This window comes from Gopherus evgoodei, chromosome 20 (assembly GCF_007399415.2).
Source record: "Gopherus evgoodei ecotype Sinaloan lineage chromosome 20, rGopEvg1_v1.p, whole genome shotgun sequence".
In the NCBI taxonomy this organism is placed as follows: domain Eukaryota; kingdom Metazoa; phylum Chordata; order Testudines; family Testudinidae; genus Gopherus; species Gopherus evgoodei.
This window is the reverse complement of record NC_044341.1, coordinates 10,657,262-10,674,663: the sequence shown is the minus strand read 5'-3', so window position 1 is coordinate 10,674,663 and position 17,402 is coordinate 10,657,262. Positions and strand designations below refer to the sequence as shown.

The 17,402-nt window shown below is 49.4% G+C and overlaps 1 protein-coding gene across 1 annotated transcript; it reads right to left on the bottom strand.

Annotated features, from left to right (window-relative positions):
- Nucleotides 1–4,411: 4,411 nt before the first annotated feature.
- On the bottom strand, nucleotides 4,412–16,690 carry TMEM222 (transmembrane protein 222). The gene is made up of 6 exons (XM_030538819.1): nucleotides 16,532–16,690; nucleotides 12,053–12,137; nucleotides 11,056–11,087; nucleotides 10,232–10,328; nucleotides 9,517–9,647; nucleotides 4,412–7,948 (listed from the first exon to the last, which is right to left on the bottom strand). Exons 1-6 carry the CDS (start codon nucleotides 16,651–16,653, stop codon nucleotides 7,861–7,863), a joined length of 555 nt encoding a protein of 184 aa, XP_030394679.1. The 5' UTR covers nucleotides 16,654–16,690; the 3' UTR covers nucleotides 4,412–7,860.
- Between the last annotated feature and the right edge of the window lie 712 nt (nucleotides 16,691–17,402).

Below are 17,402 nucleotides of genomic sequence, written 5' to 3'. Positions count from 1 at the left end.
TAACCTGATGGTAACTGCACTAATAGCTACCATTGAGTCTGACTGCACACTGCAGTACATGCCTGAATGACTGGAAAATGCATGGAAGCTCAGATCCATATATTAAAGTTGTAAAAATAATGAATTCCCTAGTAGGGTCTCCGGTGATGACATAAGTCACTCAGACACTGCCCTGGGGACTTATCATGCCATCTCAATGTCTCCATGGTCCTATTTTCTTGAATTTCACTGCAGCCCGTTCATTACTTTCACTCTCATTTGGAAACTGCATATGGAGCCTTCCCGTTGCAAATAGCCGGTTCAAATCTAGCCCAGGGCTGTAATGATTGAAATTAACGATCAGTTACTTGGAGGTAATTGTGAAGAGAGATTTTATTTACAGGATATTTTAAAATGGATTTCTGCTTTGTTGTGTCTGTGACTCTCACACACATTGCAGTATTCAGCCTCACAACACTAGGATGTAGGGAAGCATTATGATCACCCAGTACAGATGGGAAACTGAGACAGAGAGAAGTTAAGTGCCATGCCCAGGGCCCCACAGGAAGCCTGTAGCAGAGCTAGGAATAGACCCCAGCCCTCACGAGGTCATACTTCCTCCAACTAGTTCTCAGTTTAGTTCAGGCTAGGGAGGCAGTGTGTCCTAAAGAACAGAGCACTGGCCTGGGACTCAGGAAAGCTGGATTCTATTCCCAGCTCAGCCACTAACCCACTAGGTAACCCAGGGCAAGTCACTTCTCCCTGTGCCTCAGTGTCCCACCTGTAAAACAGAGATAACGATACCGCCCTCCTTTGTAAAGCACTTTGAGGTCTACTGAGAACAGTGCTAGATAGGCGGCTAGGTTTTTTTATTTGTTCCTGGTGATTATCACACAAATAGGACTCTCAGCAGAGACACCCCAGAGAGGGCAGGCACTGAGGGTACATCTACACGGCTGCTGGAGGGATAATTTCCAGCCCAGGCAGAGGTACCTGCGTTACCTTTGATTGAGCTAGCGCACTAAAAACAAGAGGGTAGCCATGGTGGCTCAAGCTAGCTGCCCGAGGACAAGGCCTTCCGTGATTTTAGCTATGTATATTTGAGGGGGAGGGTCTGTATCTCAGAAGTCCCATGACCAAATGACTCCAAATTTGTTCCACTAACACACTTCCTGCCCCTGATGTGAACCAGCAGTTTCTACGGCAGGTGCATGTTAGAATCCATTGAAATAGCACCGATTAAACGTAAAGCTTGTCTCCTCCTTAACCACACTGGAGCTAGCGCTCCTCCAGAATTCAAGCTTATCCACCCACAGGTGTTGTACTGCTTTATTGGTTTAGAAATCAATTTTGATCGAGCAGTACAATCCCCCAGTGTGGACCCAGGTATTTTGGTACAAAGGGGTTTCGAGCGGTATGGCTCATTCCCATACTGTGCCACCACTTTCTATTGCAGCAGCCCAGAAACACACAGGAGACAGTAAAGCGGAGATTTCTCAAAGCAAAGGCTTAAAATACCCGCATCCCTTCCTCTTACGAGCTGAACTATGAACCAAATTGCTTAGCCAGCCCACTAACTCCAGCAGGAAACGCTGCACCGGTCCCTGAGGTTTGAAATGCCAGACACGTCTGATTGAGACTGTTCAATCTGAAAGAGAGAGATGACCCCGGAAATGCAAGATGCGTCTTTCTAGCAGCACAAACAGCAGCTGGGGATGGGAGCAGCAGCAACTGGGATGGCTTCACCATGGGTCAGCAAGTTGGCAGCACACTTGGTCACCAGGGGGAAATCACCTCTAGTGGTAGAGATGGTGCCAGCAAAAACAAACAAGCCTTAGAAGCATTTAATAGAGGAGGATCAAGGCAGGTGCCACTCCCGTGACCCTGAAGGACTGAGCTGCTTTTCATTAGGGTAACTACCCAGTCACGCACCTCTAAGCCCTGGTGCCGCTGTGAGGTTCCTTCACCTTGTTGTGGGCTCTGCCACATAAAGCAGACAACACCCTGCAACAAACAACAAAGGAGAAACTATCCAGACCGAGGATCTGCTGCTCCTGCTGAGAGAAGAACTAGCCACAAAAATTCTTCAACCAAGGACACAGCCCTAAAGATGCAAGCTAATGAGAGTAGCACTGGGGAAGGCGCTAGACTGGTAGTCCTGGGAGCTGAAGGCCTTTTGCCATTCACAGAACCGGTACGTCCGGGCAGTAGCAGGGCAAGCTTCCCAGATGATGTGCCTCAAAACAGATCTCAGGATACAGGAGAGGGCTGCATTCATGGCCCAATTCAGTCCTCGCCCTCTGCCGAGCCTGTAAACAAGAGGACCACAAGTGGACGGAAACTGTCTCATTACACCGAGGCCAAACAGCCCATGGTAACGTCTGGAGAGTCTTTCACCTGCCACTTCAAATGCTCTGAGTTTTGCTGCTTTGTAAAGGGCAGCCATGGGTTACCAGAACCCAGAACAGAGCATCGAAAGCTGCCTGCCCAGTGACATCACTGGGACACAGAACCTTCTCACTAGTGAAGTTCCTTGAGCGAGGGGAATCAAAGGCTAATGTGCAGCTGGTAATAATTTGAGCTCTGGAAGAAAGAGAAGAGTTTCCATGTATGCCTCCCCTCTCTCCAAGGGGCTTATTCAGTACTGGCTCACTGATCCCTTCCTTCTCTCACCAGGATCTCAAATAGCTTAGTACTTCAGGACTGGCCCTAGTTTTGACAGGGCCTTTTGCAAAGCAGGACTTATGAAGCCCCATGCAGATGCCTTTGCACATATGACCAGCCCTGTGATCTCCACGGTACATGGGGAAAAAGTTACAGAGAAGCCAGCTAGCAGCACAAACAACAATGCAGGCAACAGAGCAGGGCCTTCTCTTACTAGGGGAAGGAAGTGAAGCTGAGCAGGGACTACAAGGCAGTATGAGCCATTGGGCAACACTCTTTTTGGAGCAGTTACAGTCAGATGTTGGCAGCGGACTATGGGCTCCGTGGATACATGCAGCCCTACGTGACCACAGGTGGAAGCTTCAGACCCCACAGCCGGTGACAGTGAATAAGGGGAGTGGGGCAGAAAAGACTTCACCCTGTGCAGCAGTACTATTTTATGAGGGAGAATTTTTAAAGTTCCAGGAAGAGTAGACATGACCGATTTTTCAGGTTGCCCCCTTTCTTCTACCATCCAGCTCTGGCCACTGGATAGCAGACTAAGTGGGCAACTGGTTGCCTGTTATGTAGCAATCCAACTCCAAGGTCCATTTTAAACCCTGCAAACTCAGAAGCTTCGGTGGGGCATACACAGGGCAATATTAGGCCTGTTTGCATGCTACTATTCCATTCAGCCCTGCCACAGTGTGGTTAGACCGCAGCTCACATTGCAAAACTGCAATAAACCCCCTTCTCGAGCCCAGCACTGCCCCCTCGGTGAAATGAAAGAACCAGGACCTTTGCCTTTCTAGAGGGGAGTGGAGGATGGCTCTGCAGCGGGATAAGGAACTAGAGAGTCGCACACCTGGCTTCTAGGAAAACAGGGATGCAGAAAAATTAAACAATGAAAAAGGGAATCTATTCACAGCTAAGTGGGCTAAACCTGCCCAAGCAAGAGGGGGCTTCTCTTCCATCAAGAGCATTTTTCTCCCAGGAGGTTGGCTCAGCGCCTGCTCTGTCAGTTTGTCATGGATCTCCAAGGATTAGCAATTCAAACCTATTGAGTGGTAACAGCAGGCAGAGGGGATGGGGTAGGGCCAGCCACCAGGATCAGCAGCATGGAGGGGACCTCAACTGCACTGAAGACTGGGACACAATCAAGTTTTGAGCTCCAGTCCAGAACAGGGAAAAGGGCCCATTTACACTCCTCATTTTAACCAGTCTGTAACTAACTGCCCAAATTCAGCCTGTATCTGTCATGAGGACAGACTGGGAGCGGCTGAGCTAGGGGGAGGAGAGGAGACATGCCTGAAGGGCCCCAGTGCACCAGCCTGAAGCACAAGCCATGTAAGAGAACATACCTGTGCTGACTGAGCACCAGATGGGCCAGCTGCAGGACCACAGAACACAGCATCTCACTGCTTATGTAGCATCAGATGTTAGAGCCCTGCACATGGTAAACCCGACCCTCTGCCCACAGCTCGGTTCTGAAAAAAAAGCTAGAGCCTCCCCATTTGAGGCTGGATAATGCTTGGGCCATTATTCAGTTCTGCCAAGAACCCCATTTTCTCCCATGGCAGATGGCGTTCAAATGACCTTGGGTCAGGACACCTGAGGTGGGCCAAAATCACAGACTTGCAGTTAAAACACAGTTTGCAGACTGCAGCTCTGAGACCTGCAGGGTAGGGAGAAGGCAGAGTGAGCTGGGCCTGGGGAATACACCCCCTTCTCCTTGCTGACAGCTAGAGGAAGAAAAGGAGACAGAACAATGAAAGAACTGGCACGTGGAGACATACACAGAAAGGAGTTTATTTTCCCCACCACTGGAATTATGAAATCACAGCAGCAGAGTTCAATATATTTACAAAGTAGCCCAACACTCCTCAGAAATAATGAGAACAAATGCCAAGGACAGGGGCCCTGATAAAGAACAGAGGTAATTCCAAGAAGTTCTGCAGCGGACCTGCTTGAAACAAGCAGCGGAGAGGGTGGGGGGAAGGGCTAGACCATAGTGGGAGTGTTTTTAATAGGGGGCCACAGAACTATGGCACCACCTTACCACAACCTTAACACAGCTACTCTAAAAGGGGCAACATGCACTTTTAGGCAACGTGAGGAAAGCTGCACAGCGATCACTCGCTGCCCACAAGCCAAGGGCACCCAGTCCAGCCTTGTCTACACCAAGGGAAAACATCAGATGTGCAGCTCCCTCTAGGGGCAGCTCTTGGTTAGGCAAGCTGGTCACAAAAAACCACCTATTTCCCATCCCCGCTGGGGCTTCCATTGACACTGCTGCTTCTGGAGCTTGGTGGGTCTGAATCTTACCAGCAGAGACAAGGGCCCCTGGTTTTCTACTTATGTCTCTTTGCACAGCTCGGTTGCTCCCAGTTTCCCCTGGCCAGCATTACTGAGTGGGACAGCTTTGCACACTCAAGGGCAGGATATTTCCGCTGGCTGCAGTGTACCTAAGCTTTGGGATTCATTCTAGACTGTTAGCCACCTTAGGCTGTCCGTGACCCCTTCACATTCCTTCAGTGTCTGTGAAACCAGGGTCAAGGCTTGAGCGGGAGCTGGTCACTGACCCCAGCTCTGTCACGGCTGCATCACTCGAAGTGCTCTCGTTCATTTCCAGCCTGATGCCTCAGTCAGTTAAAGGACTTGACTGGTGCACTGCACAATCCCCACTTCAGATCCTACGATCCTCTAGTTTGGAGCTATTAATGTGTCTCTAATGCTCCTCGCAGGGAGGAGATTCTGGGTGTGTGCACACATGGTGGGGGGGGGGGGGGGGCAAACAAGCTTTCTGAATACACAGGAGTCAATAGACTTGCTCCTGCTTCAGCCACTGACAGTGTTAAAGCTTCAATTTTGGCAACACTTGTATACTTAAGACATCAGGGTCTCCTACAAGTTGACTCAATGCGTATCAGGACTATTGCTACTGCACAAAGCAGGTTGGCTTCTAGCTCTGGGCACAGAGATTTCCAGGTCTGCCCTGATGCCATTCTTGGCAGGTCACTTCAAACAGTAACACAGGAAAGCAGTGCAGGAATCCTTCCTATTCAATTGGCTAGGCTTGTTACCTCGGTAGTAACTTCGCCAGGTAATAACCAAAGCAGCACAAGGTAACTTGGTAAGACACCACACTGCAAGGTTCACTTTGATGTGAGACCTTTCATATCCAACCAGCCTACAGTTTATTTAGCATCAGCCTGCTCTCCATTCATACTTGAAATAACCGAATGCTGGAGAGAGACAGAGAAGAGGATTTCAGTTCCAGGTGTAAGGGAAAGATAAGGCAGTGTCTACACAGCCTCTTTCCTAGGCTAGAAAGGAAAGTGTTTGGTGATAAAGAGAATTGGATGCCAGTAAGAAGAGATGACGCTGCACACGAGAAGCCCCTTTCCTCCCCCTTAGCTGGAGGAGAGCACACAGAGAGCTCAAAGCCATAAGTGTGGTTTGGAATCGTCTTTCAAGAGGCATAGGAACCAGTGAAAGTGGCATGAAGCTAAGCAAGGGATTTAGAGAGCAACTGATGACAGTTACTTGAGGCTGGAATTCATTGGCTGAGGTACAGAATTGTCCTTTTAAAAGCATCAGAGTTGAAAAATTAATCCCTGCCCTGTAACTAAGGTGGTGTGCTTGCCCCAGTTCACAGCAGACAAATGGCCACCTCATAGAAGCCAGCCACCACAATGGGTACCCTGGGTGGCACCCTTAGCAGAGAGGCTAAGGAATGAACAAACAGATTTTCCCAGGAAGTCCCTCCAGCTCAGGACTGAGGCATATTTATTGGCCAACATCTATGAGAAGCTTGCCCAGCCCAATTCTGTGCTCTCTCTACTCTGGCGATTGAGCAGATTCTAGGGCTATCAAGTTGGCAGCTTCACCAATAATCACTTTTTAGCTTTCATACGGGGCCCCATGAGGCACAGTCTAGTGCTTCCATGGTAGTGTAATGCAGCATCCCCACCTTTTCAAAGTGTAATAATGAATCTACTCTGGAAGTGAATAGATCTTCATGTTCATTAACCTGAGACCAGCTGTAGGAAAACTGTCACCACCCGGCACTATGGGACAGATAGACCTTTCACAGCCCCAGTCCTACGGGAAGCAGTTAACTGCACTTCAGGAACTTTGTGTCTTCAAACACTTCTTTTAATAAATATTTTATACTCACCAGCTGGCTTGGAATTCAAGTATTTCACTCCAGAGCAGAGCAAAGAGGTTTTTAGAGACCCACAGTTAAACATACTGTCCCACCAGCATGCTGCTGCTGTTGTCACATCACCAAGCCTATTGCCAGGGCGTGGCCAAGCTGTGGTACACAAGGGTTAGGGACTCCAGAAAAGGAAACTGTTGCAGGAGAAGAGTGGCAATTTTAGGAAGATGTGGCAAAGGCAGGAGCAAGGGAGCTACATTGTGCACGTCATGGGTCAGATGTGCACGTTCTGATCTCTGCAGTAATATGCTACTGGAAGTGCACAAACTGCTACGAGCCATTCCACAGCCTGACATCTATGCATGCTTTCGAGCAGTTCCCCTCATTCTGAGCCGGCTAGTTTACAGCAGAGCTGTCCTGCCACAGGAGAATGCTCATGAATGTTATCAGAGGAACACTTTGGCACCAGCACCTTTGTTGTTTCACTACCAGCTACAAGGGAGAGTGTCCACGAGCACAGCGGCATTACATGCCGCAGTAGGTGAACATGGCCACTAATAGACTTGAATCTCCACTTGAAAATGTGTGCTAGAGGAGATTTGTGCAATAAGGGGATCCCTCCTCTCCTACTCAGAAATTCAGAACTTGCCCCGTACCTGGGCAGTGTAACAGTTAAGAAGCACACAATGACGTTTACTGAGAGGAAATAAGTAGTAATGCAAAGGCAGCCTGGGATCACAGAAAACCTTACAATGAGTATTTGCTTGTGCTAAGGAGGCAGGTTTAGCCCTTGCAACATCACCCTGTGTTGAGATCATCACTTACAGAGTACGTTCCCAAAACCAACCGGCAGGGGAGTGAGCAGCAGAATTCAGAGGCCCACATTGGGAGACCTCAATGACAGAACAAAACAGAAAGACAGACACCAGTCCCAGGAAGCAAAAATGAGAGTTGTTACGATCGAGTGAAGATGCCATCTTCTCTTGTAGTGACTCCCAGGGTCCTGTGTCCCCAGCCTGTTGGATCCAGCAAGTTTTATCCCTTGTGCACCAAGGGGAAGGGAAGCACAGTATCCATCACCGCAAGTGAAGGGTCAGTACGACCGTCAGGATCACCCCCAAGAAAAGGACAAAGGGAAGCCAGGTCTTCATGAGTCCCCCTATGCTGCAAGAGAGAGAAAGAGGATTCAAGAGAGACCCGGTTGAAAAGGGATAATGAGGGTGTGTATGGGGGTAGGGAGGGAGAGAAATGTTTGGGGATAATTGGAGAGTTGCAGGCCAGAAAGAGAGGAACTATTATCCTAACTGTTGACTCATATTTAGCCTGTCATCCACTGTAACCCCTAGATCCCTTTGTGCAGCACTCTCTCCTAGGCAGCCCTCTCTCAGTTTGTACATGTGCAACTGATTGTTCCTTCCTAAGCGGAGCACTTTGCATGTGTCCTTACTGAATTTCATCCTGTTTACTTCAGACCATTTCTCCAGTTTGTCCAGGTCATTTTGAATTTTAATCCAATCCTCCAAAGCATTTGCAACCCCTCCCAGCTTGGTATCACCCAAAAACTTCGTAAAAGTACACTCTGTGCCCTGATCCACATCACTGATGAAGATATCAAACAGAACCAGACCCAGAACTGAGCTGTGTGGGACCCCACTTGATATGCCCTTCCAGCTTGGTCCCTGCTGTCGGTTCAAATCCAGCCCAGCAGTTAGCACTGGCTGGTTATTTGGTGGCTAATATGAAAGGGGACAGTGACATCAGATCAGTCCTAGGGCATAAATTCCCATGTTACAAAAATGCAATGAAATGTCATTACAGTTGGCAATCTGAGTATAAGGGCCAAGGACTGAATAAGGCATAGGGACTGAACTCCCCTAAAAGCCCCAGGAGCCTCCTCCCAACAGGGGTAAAACACATTGGCAGGACAGCATTGGGGAAGCTTGTACTCTACTGCCCTGCTCTGTGGCTAGAGAGGATCACATTCTCCAAGACTGAGAAACTGACGCTAAAGTTTTTTTGTTTAAAAAGCCCATGTGAACGCTATTATGGTGCTGAAAGAAGTTTTGGTGGTAAAGGCCTGGGAGAAAAATCCAAAGAGCAGTGGGTGGAAGCCCTAATTAAAAAAAGGGACTTGTTCTATTACAACATAAAAGAGAGAGAATAAAATGGGTGACTCGCTGACACAGGCCACTGCCAAATATGGTCACAGTTATGAACATTACAAGCGGTGGCCAGACCCGGGGGTCAGGCAGCCAAAGACTTCCTGGGGAGCTATAGACTAGGATTTGCTTTAGATTGCACTTTTCATAGGCCAAGCCCCCAACAGCATTGAACCCTAGTGTCTCAGGAGATCACAAGCTCAGCAAAACCTCACACACCACACCTTGGCCTTTAACGGAGGTACAGGGTTGCTCAGGACACTGGTGATCTTTTTCCTCTTGAGCTTTCACCAGTCATGGGAATCTGCTCTTAACAGCCTGGTAAAAAGGACAGCAAGCCTGCCAACTTAGCTCTGTGCTAGTGTCAGGATTCCTTATGGGCACTGAGCCCACAATCATCCTGCCAAGGGCAGGTATGCTGCCAGCTGAGCCCTACCCTTCTCAATACACAACTGAAAGACATATAGGTGAAAAGCTTAACCTCGTCTCTCTGGGGTAGAGAGAAACACTGAGGGCTCAGAAACTTTGAGAAGCTAGCCTTGTCTGCTCGACCTGGATTGGTCTGCAACTCACCTTACATACTTCCCATACAGGAAGGAGAGGAAGCAAAGTTTGACCATGTTCCAGGAGCTGCTGTTATCGTATCTCATCAGGTTTAAGGCCAGAGCCACATGGGAGTGGCAGTTGTCACAGCAAAGATTGTGCTATAATAGAAAGGGACATGAAGTTAGAATTTTTCAGTCTCCATTAGGTTCCTCTAGGTCCACCCCATTTCTGTCTGGGGCAGGATGTCCCCTAAAATTAGCCAGATAAGAAAGTTCTCCAGGGCAGGGAGACAATCTAATAGAACTCAACAGGACCCCAATCCTACTGGTGCTTTTGGATGCTAGTTCAGAACCAGCTGCTGAGAGGGTATATTCCCCAGGGCTTACTTGCCGTTCAGCACTAAGTAAGCAGCAGGATTCTGATTCCGTATTTCCTCAGAGATGGAGGACCAGTGCAAGAACATAAGCTTTTCACTAGGCAAGTGTGAAGATGCAGAGACATGAGCATGACACAGAAAACAGTCAAGAACTGGCTTTGAGCACATAGCTCTTATCAACTGCTTCACAAAAAGGATCAATCCATCAAGAACTTTCATTTCACAGATTGGAGAAGAGCAGGAAACATTACAAGATTTGTCTAAGCTCTAGAAGAGAAGCATTTTGTTAAGAAAAAATACAAAGCAAATCCTGTTCCACTGCACCTGGTTAAATCAAGACTAGTAAGGCTGGGCATCAAGTCTTACCATTCGATGCTTGTACTCTTCAGAGGCATCATGCACAGCCGTATCCCAAGCATTGGGACCGCTGGAGTACACTTTGGTAGGATCCAGTTTCCAGTACCTGACAAGGAAGACAACAGAACCCCTAGTTTAAACGCTAGACCTTCTACTCTTTCACAGTTTTCTTTCCTTCCCCACTAAGGGGCTATTTAAAGCAGGAGACAGCAGACAAACCCACAGTCATCCATTAATGAGGCTCAGTGAACTCAAGGAACTGCATCAGGAGCCTATGCTTAACTGCACCCCAAACCTAAAGCAGTAACACCTTGGATAGCAAGGGATTACTGTACATGTAACAAATTAGGTTCTGAACTCGTTTTCATGTGGAATTTAAAACCCTAATTCTATCCACATACTTGTTTATTTGAATAAAAGTACAAAAATCAGCAGCTGATGAACAAATATTTTGATTTGCATTGTGGCAAATAACATCAAAACCAAGATGTGAATATGAACTGTTTCTCACTCAATTTTTGATATCACTTACTTTCAGCAACTGATTGCCACAAATTCTACTTTAATATGAAGTCTTAACTGCTGTAATAGTCATGTAAATATGGACTCTCTCATTTTAATACCATAACTTTCCAGTCATGCTTCTAATCAGAGATTTAATGTAATGTTCTCTCCTGGGAAGCACAGATACGCTAGCTGCCCCATTGAATTAGGGCCTTTGATCTCGGAGAACATTACCCATATTACAACACATTTATGTTGGTTTCAGTGAATTAAGGACATTTCCATGTGAATGTGTTAAAAGTTTAATAAAAAGAAACAGTGGCACTTACTTCACCGGCTTCCCAAATGCCATGTTGTCTTCCTACACAAAAGGGAAAGATCTCTCAGAATACAGATCACACAAAATTCAATACACGTGTCTTTCCTGGAAAGCCAGACTCTAGGCTTGTTTAGTGGTATGAGTTACTGGAAATTATCAAGTTCTTTCCTCAGTAGTCTCATTTTACCTAGACACAGATCATATTTGTATGCACACAGATTTAGATTCTCATTAATACTGATTCTACGGCTGTTGGAATGCGAGTTCGGTTCTATGTACATTGCTACATCTTCCATCTTTATGGCACATATACCTTATTGTTTCCTTCTTGATTCCCTTTATTTCAGAATTGTAACAGAGTTTTTTACCTATTGATAAAAGCACATCTGCTGGTCTCCCAGTGTGAATTACACAGACAGACTAAATCCATCACATTAAAATTTAGCCTGACAGAGTGAGTACAATTGTGTGTTGACAAGTGGGCATGACTTTCAGTCAGTCCAATGAAAACATGTTATTGTAAAATGCATCTTCTCCTAGCCCCCTCAATCTCTAAGTTACACTAATATTGGACTCCTGATTTTGACTTCAAAATGGCAACATTCACCCGTGTTGTGGGACACATCAGACTAACCCTTGCCACTGGAATCTAATGCTTCTCTGGAAGTACAAGAGGTCCAAAGACACCCTTCCCTTATTGCTCAAGAAAACAAATTAGCCCATCCTTGATCGCAGTAGCCAGCTTATCTGCGCTGGCCAGCCCTCAACACAAAGGTGACTAACATGGCTGTATCTGCCCTGAATCCAATACAGAGTTAGCCAGTGGAAAAAATGAAACATGCAGCAGTTCTCTGCTCTTCAGGGATTTAAGCAGCAATTATTTCAAGCTTTCATTTCACTTTGGAAATGCGAAACATCGAGAGAACTGTTCACAAGCATTTGAGGAAGGCAGGAACCAGGCCAACTTCATGCTCCTCATTTATCAACCAGAATCATACTTTACTTACAGAGACGTAATAAGGGCCCGCAAAGTCCCGAATGACTCCAGTCGACGTACAGATACCCATGTGGCCGATGACAGGGAAGAGCCATCTACCAAGGTAACAAATGAAATGTCTGAGTCAAATGTCTCGCCCTGATCACACGCCCCTGCTAGAATGCCTACACAATGATCGGTGTGGTACAAAATAGACAGAGGAAGCAAGTTAGATGTAGGTGCGCGGGGTTGGGGGAAGAGACATGACAACTAGCTGAGCACAAATTGGCAGAGTTAGGTCATACAGACACACACACACACACACACACACATACATGTAGGAGAATATGAAAGCAGATAATGTCCAAACCCACACCTCCCATGACAAGCAATTCCACAAATGTAGGCTTCTTTGCATTGGCACCAAGACTTTAAGCTTTTAATATGATGAACTGCAGTTATTACAAGGACAGGAGTCTCAGGGCCTGATGCTGCTCTCAAAATACACCACTGCGCACACCATCTGAGACCAGGAAGGAATGTGCACTTCAATCTTTCTGAAGCAAAAATCCCATTTTGTTTATCTGGGTAAATGCACTGGCTCTAGAAGGAAGCTTTCTTGAAGACAAACTGAATCTCCTAAGTTATCAGTGAAAACAATTATTAGGTCATCTAACCCATCTTTATACCAATACTTACAATAATACAAATACTTCAACACCACCACCACCTAGGAGCCCTAGTCACGGACCAGGTCCCTGCAATGCTCAGCACCGTACAAACACAGGTCCCTGCCCCAAGGGGTTTACAATCTAAGTCTAGAACAAGAGACACCAGGGCTGTTTTGCATTGAAAACTAGTTGTGTGTGTCCCGGACCATGGGCTTCCACCACTAGGAAAAATATTTCCTAGCCTAAACGGTCCTGCTGTTCCAAAGGTTTCTTGACATCACTTTATATTTTTATCCAATTATCTTGTGCTATCCTAAAATCTTCTCCTCCCTTCTTGGTATTTATAGCCTTCAGGAACTAGCAGAGTTACGTCCCCCACCCTAACGCTATGTCTACACTACAAGCGCTGCTGCTACGCCACTGTAGCGTAGACGCTTCCTACATCAACAGAAGGGTTTTTGTTGTTGTTATTAATTCACCACTCTACAAGGCAGTAGACCTAGCTGCATCTACGCTGGAGGTTAGGCTGACCTAACCACAGCATTCAGGGTGCAACTGTTTTCACAGTCCTGAGCGACTGTTGCTAGGTTGATCTAATTTTCAAGTGCAGACTAGGCCGTAGTTGTTGTTTAGCACTAAATATTTATAGGCTGGGCTAAGCCAATCTCCCCAGCCCCCTAATGACTTTTATTTACTTTTCACCATTTACACTGTTTATTGTTTGCATTTCACTAACTTGGACAATGAAAACAAATCAGGCACTTTCACTTTTACACAGGGGGAGTTTTATAGTCAATTTCACGTTTTGATTGCCATATACCGGCATGATGGTGTTCAGGACCAGCTCTAGGCACCAGCAAAGCAAGCACGTGCTTGGGACGGCACACTTCCAGGGGCGGCATTCCGGCCATCCTTTTTTTTGGGGCAGTTGCGCTCTCGGAGCTGCGCCACTTAGACAAGGCGAGGGCGCCGTGCCTCCGGCCGCAGCAGGAAGGCAAAGGCCCATCCCCAGAATGCTGAGCTGCCAGGGCCCAGCTGCTACCTGGGGAGGAGTGAGTCCTGCCAGGGAGCTGGGGCTGCACTGCCTTGTGCCACCCCTTATACTGGGGCTTCTCTGCGTGGCCAGGCGGGGGAGCAGAAAAGCCCCTGCAGGCGCCGGGAGAAAGTAACATCACTCCCTCCGCTTCCAGCACCGCCTGCGAGCCCCAGACCCACCTGAGCTTGGGGCGGCAAAAAACCTGGAGCCAGCCCTGATGTTGTTGGGGCTGAAGTTCTAAATCAGGGGTAGGCAAACTTTTTGGCTAGAGGGCCACATCAGAGGGCAAAACTGTAAGGATAGCCGCGTAGAGAAGGCTGTGCCCCCAAAACAGCCTTGCCCCCACCCCCTATCCAACCCCTCCCACCTTCTACCCTAACTGCCCCCATCAGAACTCCCCACCCATCCAACCCCCCTGCTTCTTGTCCCCTGACCACCCCCTCCCAGGACCCCTGCCCCTAACTGCCCCCCAGGGACCCCACCCCCATTCAACCACCCCTGCTCCTGTCCCGATTGCCCTGACCCCTATCCACACTCCCTGGGACCCCACCCCCTATCCAATCTCCCTGTTCCCCATTCCCCCTGAACCTCTGCCCCATCCAACCGCCCTCCTGCTCCCTGCCCCATATTCAACCGCCTGGCCCCGACCCCCTCACCATGTCGCTCAGAGCAGCATGTCTGGAGCCACGCCTCCCGGCCAGAGCTACACACACTGCCACGCTGCCCTGCATGAGCGCACAGCCCTGCTGTCCAGAGAGCTGCCCACGTGGCAGCGTGGCTGCAGGAGAGGGGCCAGGGGCAAGCTGCCCAGCCAGGAACTCAGGGGCTGGGCAGGGTGGGCCCGCAGGCTGTAGTTTGCCCACCTCTGTTCTAAACATTGCAGAAGACTCATAGACTCTAGGACTGGAAGGGACCTCGAGAGGTCATCGAGTCCAGTCCCCTGCCCTCATGGCAGGACCAAATACTGTCTAGACCATCCCTAATAGACATTTATCTAACCTACTCTTAAATATCTCCAGAGATGGAGATTCCACAACTTCCCTAGGCAATCTATTCCAGTGTTTAACTACCCTGACAGTTAGGAACTTTTTCATGTCTACATTAAAAAGAGTACCTAGTTTTACAACTCTAAATTCAGATATTGGGACTGAATGGCCCAGGGGACTGGGAAGAGAGGAGGAAAATTTGATAATTGTACCAAACAACAAGAAATTTCACAGCATCGCAACTATCTCATGACATTTCTGATGATCCTGCAGGAAGTCGTCAATACTGATATGGGAGGGGAAATCCAGAGGAAAACAAAGATACCCAGTAGTCTGTTAAAAGATGCTCCTTAATCAGCTAATTAAAAAGCTGAAAAGATTTTTTCCCCTCACTTTTCTTTTTTAAACAGTACTTTGGGAAGAGACAAAGCCTGGAATGTTTAAGCAGGTGAAAACAGAAGTTAGAATGAAAGCTGGTCTGCAACCTTAGATCATTCATTAACATGAAAACTGTAATATGGTTTTTCTTCCTCACCAAAGGTTGAAGGGCTATCATTCAGATTTCTAGTACACTGCATAAAATCTTTTCTCCCTTGTCTCAGCTCTGCTACAACTAGACCCTAGCCTCTGAAAAAAACTAGCAAACAAATCAAAATAATTTCATTATGGCTTTGGATGTTTTAGTCAGATTGCAGCAAAAGGTTATATTGCTTCCAAATGCCTCTTTCTAGTGTGCTGATTTTGCATGTACTTGTTCCGTCATACTAGAGATGGCTGTGCTTGGGTTGTTTCCATCATTACAAAGGAATTGTAAATATTTTTTCTCAAATTGTTTCGAACCATTTAATAAATACGTTAATTGTTTCAAACCGTTAATAAATCCACATGCTGCTACACTAGGCATATCTAGAGCCAACTGGAAACATTCACGCAGCCGCTCAGAAGCAGCTTTGACAAGAGACCATGCCTTCTTATAGAAAACCCTGAGAAGTCATGGGGTTTGCACTACACAAGGGTACATGCTATACGGTCTCAGTGAGGAGAAAAGCCACAGAGAAAGCAGGGATTGAGAGTGGGCTCCTGGCTGCCCTAGTGATTGCCCATTTTAGTGGGAAGCTTCTATTAGATTTGAAGCATAGGAGAGGCAAGGGGAAAGCACCTTCATGGTTCCTAATTGTACCCCAAGGATGCACCATGTCTACCCCCTAACCCAGAGCCACGCTTCACAGCTACTATATGTATTTAGGAAAAGGGGCCAGGACACTGTCGAGCTCATCAAGCTACTGCCGGTCAAGCGGGCTCTCCTGTGACTCGGGGCGGGATGAACTGCCCCCTCCGCTCACGTTTTCCCTACAGGCTCCAGAGTGGCAGCCGCGTCGGCAGAAACAAGGAGGGGCCCCCGTGGCACCGCACAGCCCCCCCGCTGATGACGCGTTAGTGTCTCCGGTGCGACGAGCCCGCCGCGTTTCTCCCCCCCCCCCCGTGTTCAGCGGGGGAGTCACGCTAGGCCGCGGGGTCGGTCCCAGCCCAGGGAGGGATTTCGGGAGGGATCCGTACGCCACTCCCCGCCCCCGCGGACCCTTCTCCGGCGGGAAGCGTCGCTTGCCCGCGGGGCTGGTGTCACTTCGGAACGGATTTAAGCCCCCCCCCCGCCCGGGGATAAGCAGCCCAGGCGGTCCGGGCGCGCAGCAGCATGTGGCAGGCCGGGAGGGAAGAGCCCCATGGCCGCGCTCCGGGGCCAGGCTAGGCGCCCCCCCATGTCTAACCGGGGGGGGGGGCAGCACCGGAGACACGGAGCCGCCGCGCGGCGCACTCACGTCAGCACGGGGATTGGCGTCCACACCACGCAGTAGGGGAAGCGGCCCCGCTCGGGCTCCAGCCCGGCCCCCCCGCCATTAAACTGCTTCATCTTCCCCCCAGCAACCTCCGCTTCCGCCATCGCCGGGGAGCGCGTCACTTCCTGGAGACCGCGCGCGCTTCCGGGGCCGTCCGGTAAGTAGGGGGCGCGGGGCGCGCGCCGGCCTCTGGCTGTGCTGCGGCTGCTGCCTTGGGGCTCGTGTACCGGCCCCACGCGCCCGCCCCGCCCCGCCCCGCCCTGCCCCTAATATACCCCCCAACCCCGCCACCAGCCCCCCATACAACCCCCCGCCCCGCCCCGCCCCGTGTCCCTCATATACCCCCCAACCCCGCCACCAGCCCCCCATACAACCCCCCGCCCCGCCCCATGTCCCTCATATACCCCCCAACCCCGCCACCAGCCCCCCATACATCCCCCCACCCCGCCCCTCCCCGCCCCCCTCATATACCCCCCAACCCCGCCACCAGCCCCCCATACATCCCCCCAACCCCGCCCTGCCCCTAGTTCCTCATATACCCCCCAACCCCGCCACCAGCCCCCCATACATCCCCCCACCCCGCCCCTCCCCTAGCCCCCCATACATCCCCCCAACCCCGCCCTGCCCCTAGTTCCTCATATACCCCCACCCCCGCCACCAGCCCCCCATACAGCCCCCTACCCAGCCCCCTATACATCCCCACACCCTGCCCCTAGTCCCTCATATACCCCCCAACCCCGCCACCAGCCCCCCATACAGCCCCCCGCCCCGCCCCTCCCCAGCCCCCCATACATCCCCACACCCTGCCCCTAGTCCCTCATATACCCCCCAACCCCGCCACCAGCCCCCCATA

Coding starts and splice junctions, on each gene's coding strand:
- TMEM222 (XM_030538819.1), bottom strand. CDS start 16,653: ATGGCGGAAGCGGAGGTTGCTGGGGGGAAGATGAAGCAGTTTAATGGC. Junction 11,088..12,052: donor CGGGCCCTTATTACGTCTCT/GTAAGTAAAGTA, acceptor CCTTTTGTGTAG/GAAGACAACATGGCATTTGG. Junction 9,648..10,231: donor AAGAGTACAAGCATCGAATG/GTAAGACTTGAT, acceptor TTTCTATTATAG/CACAATCTTTGCTGTGACAA.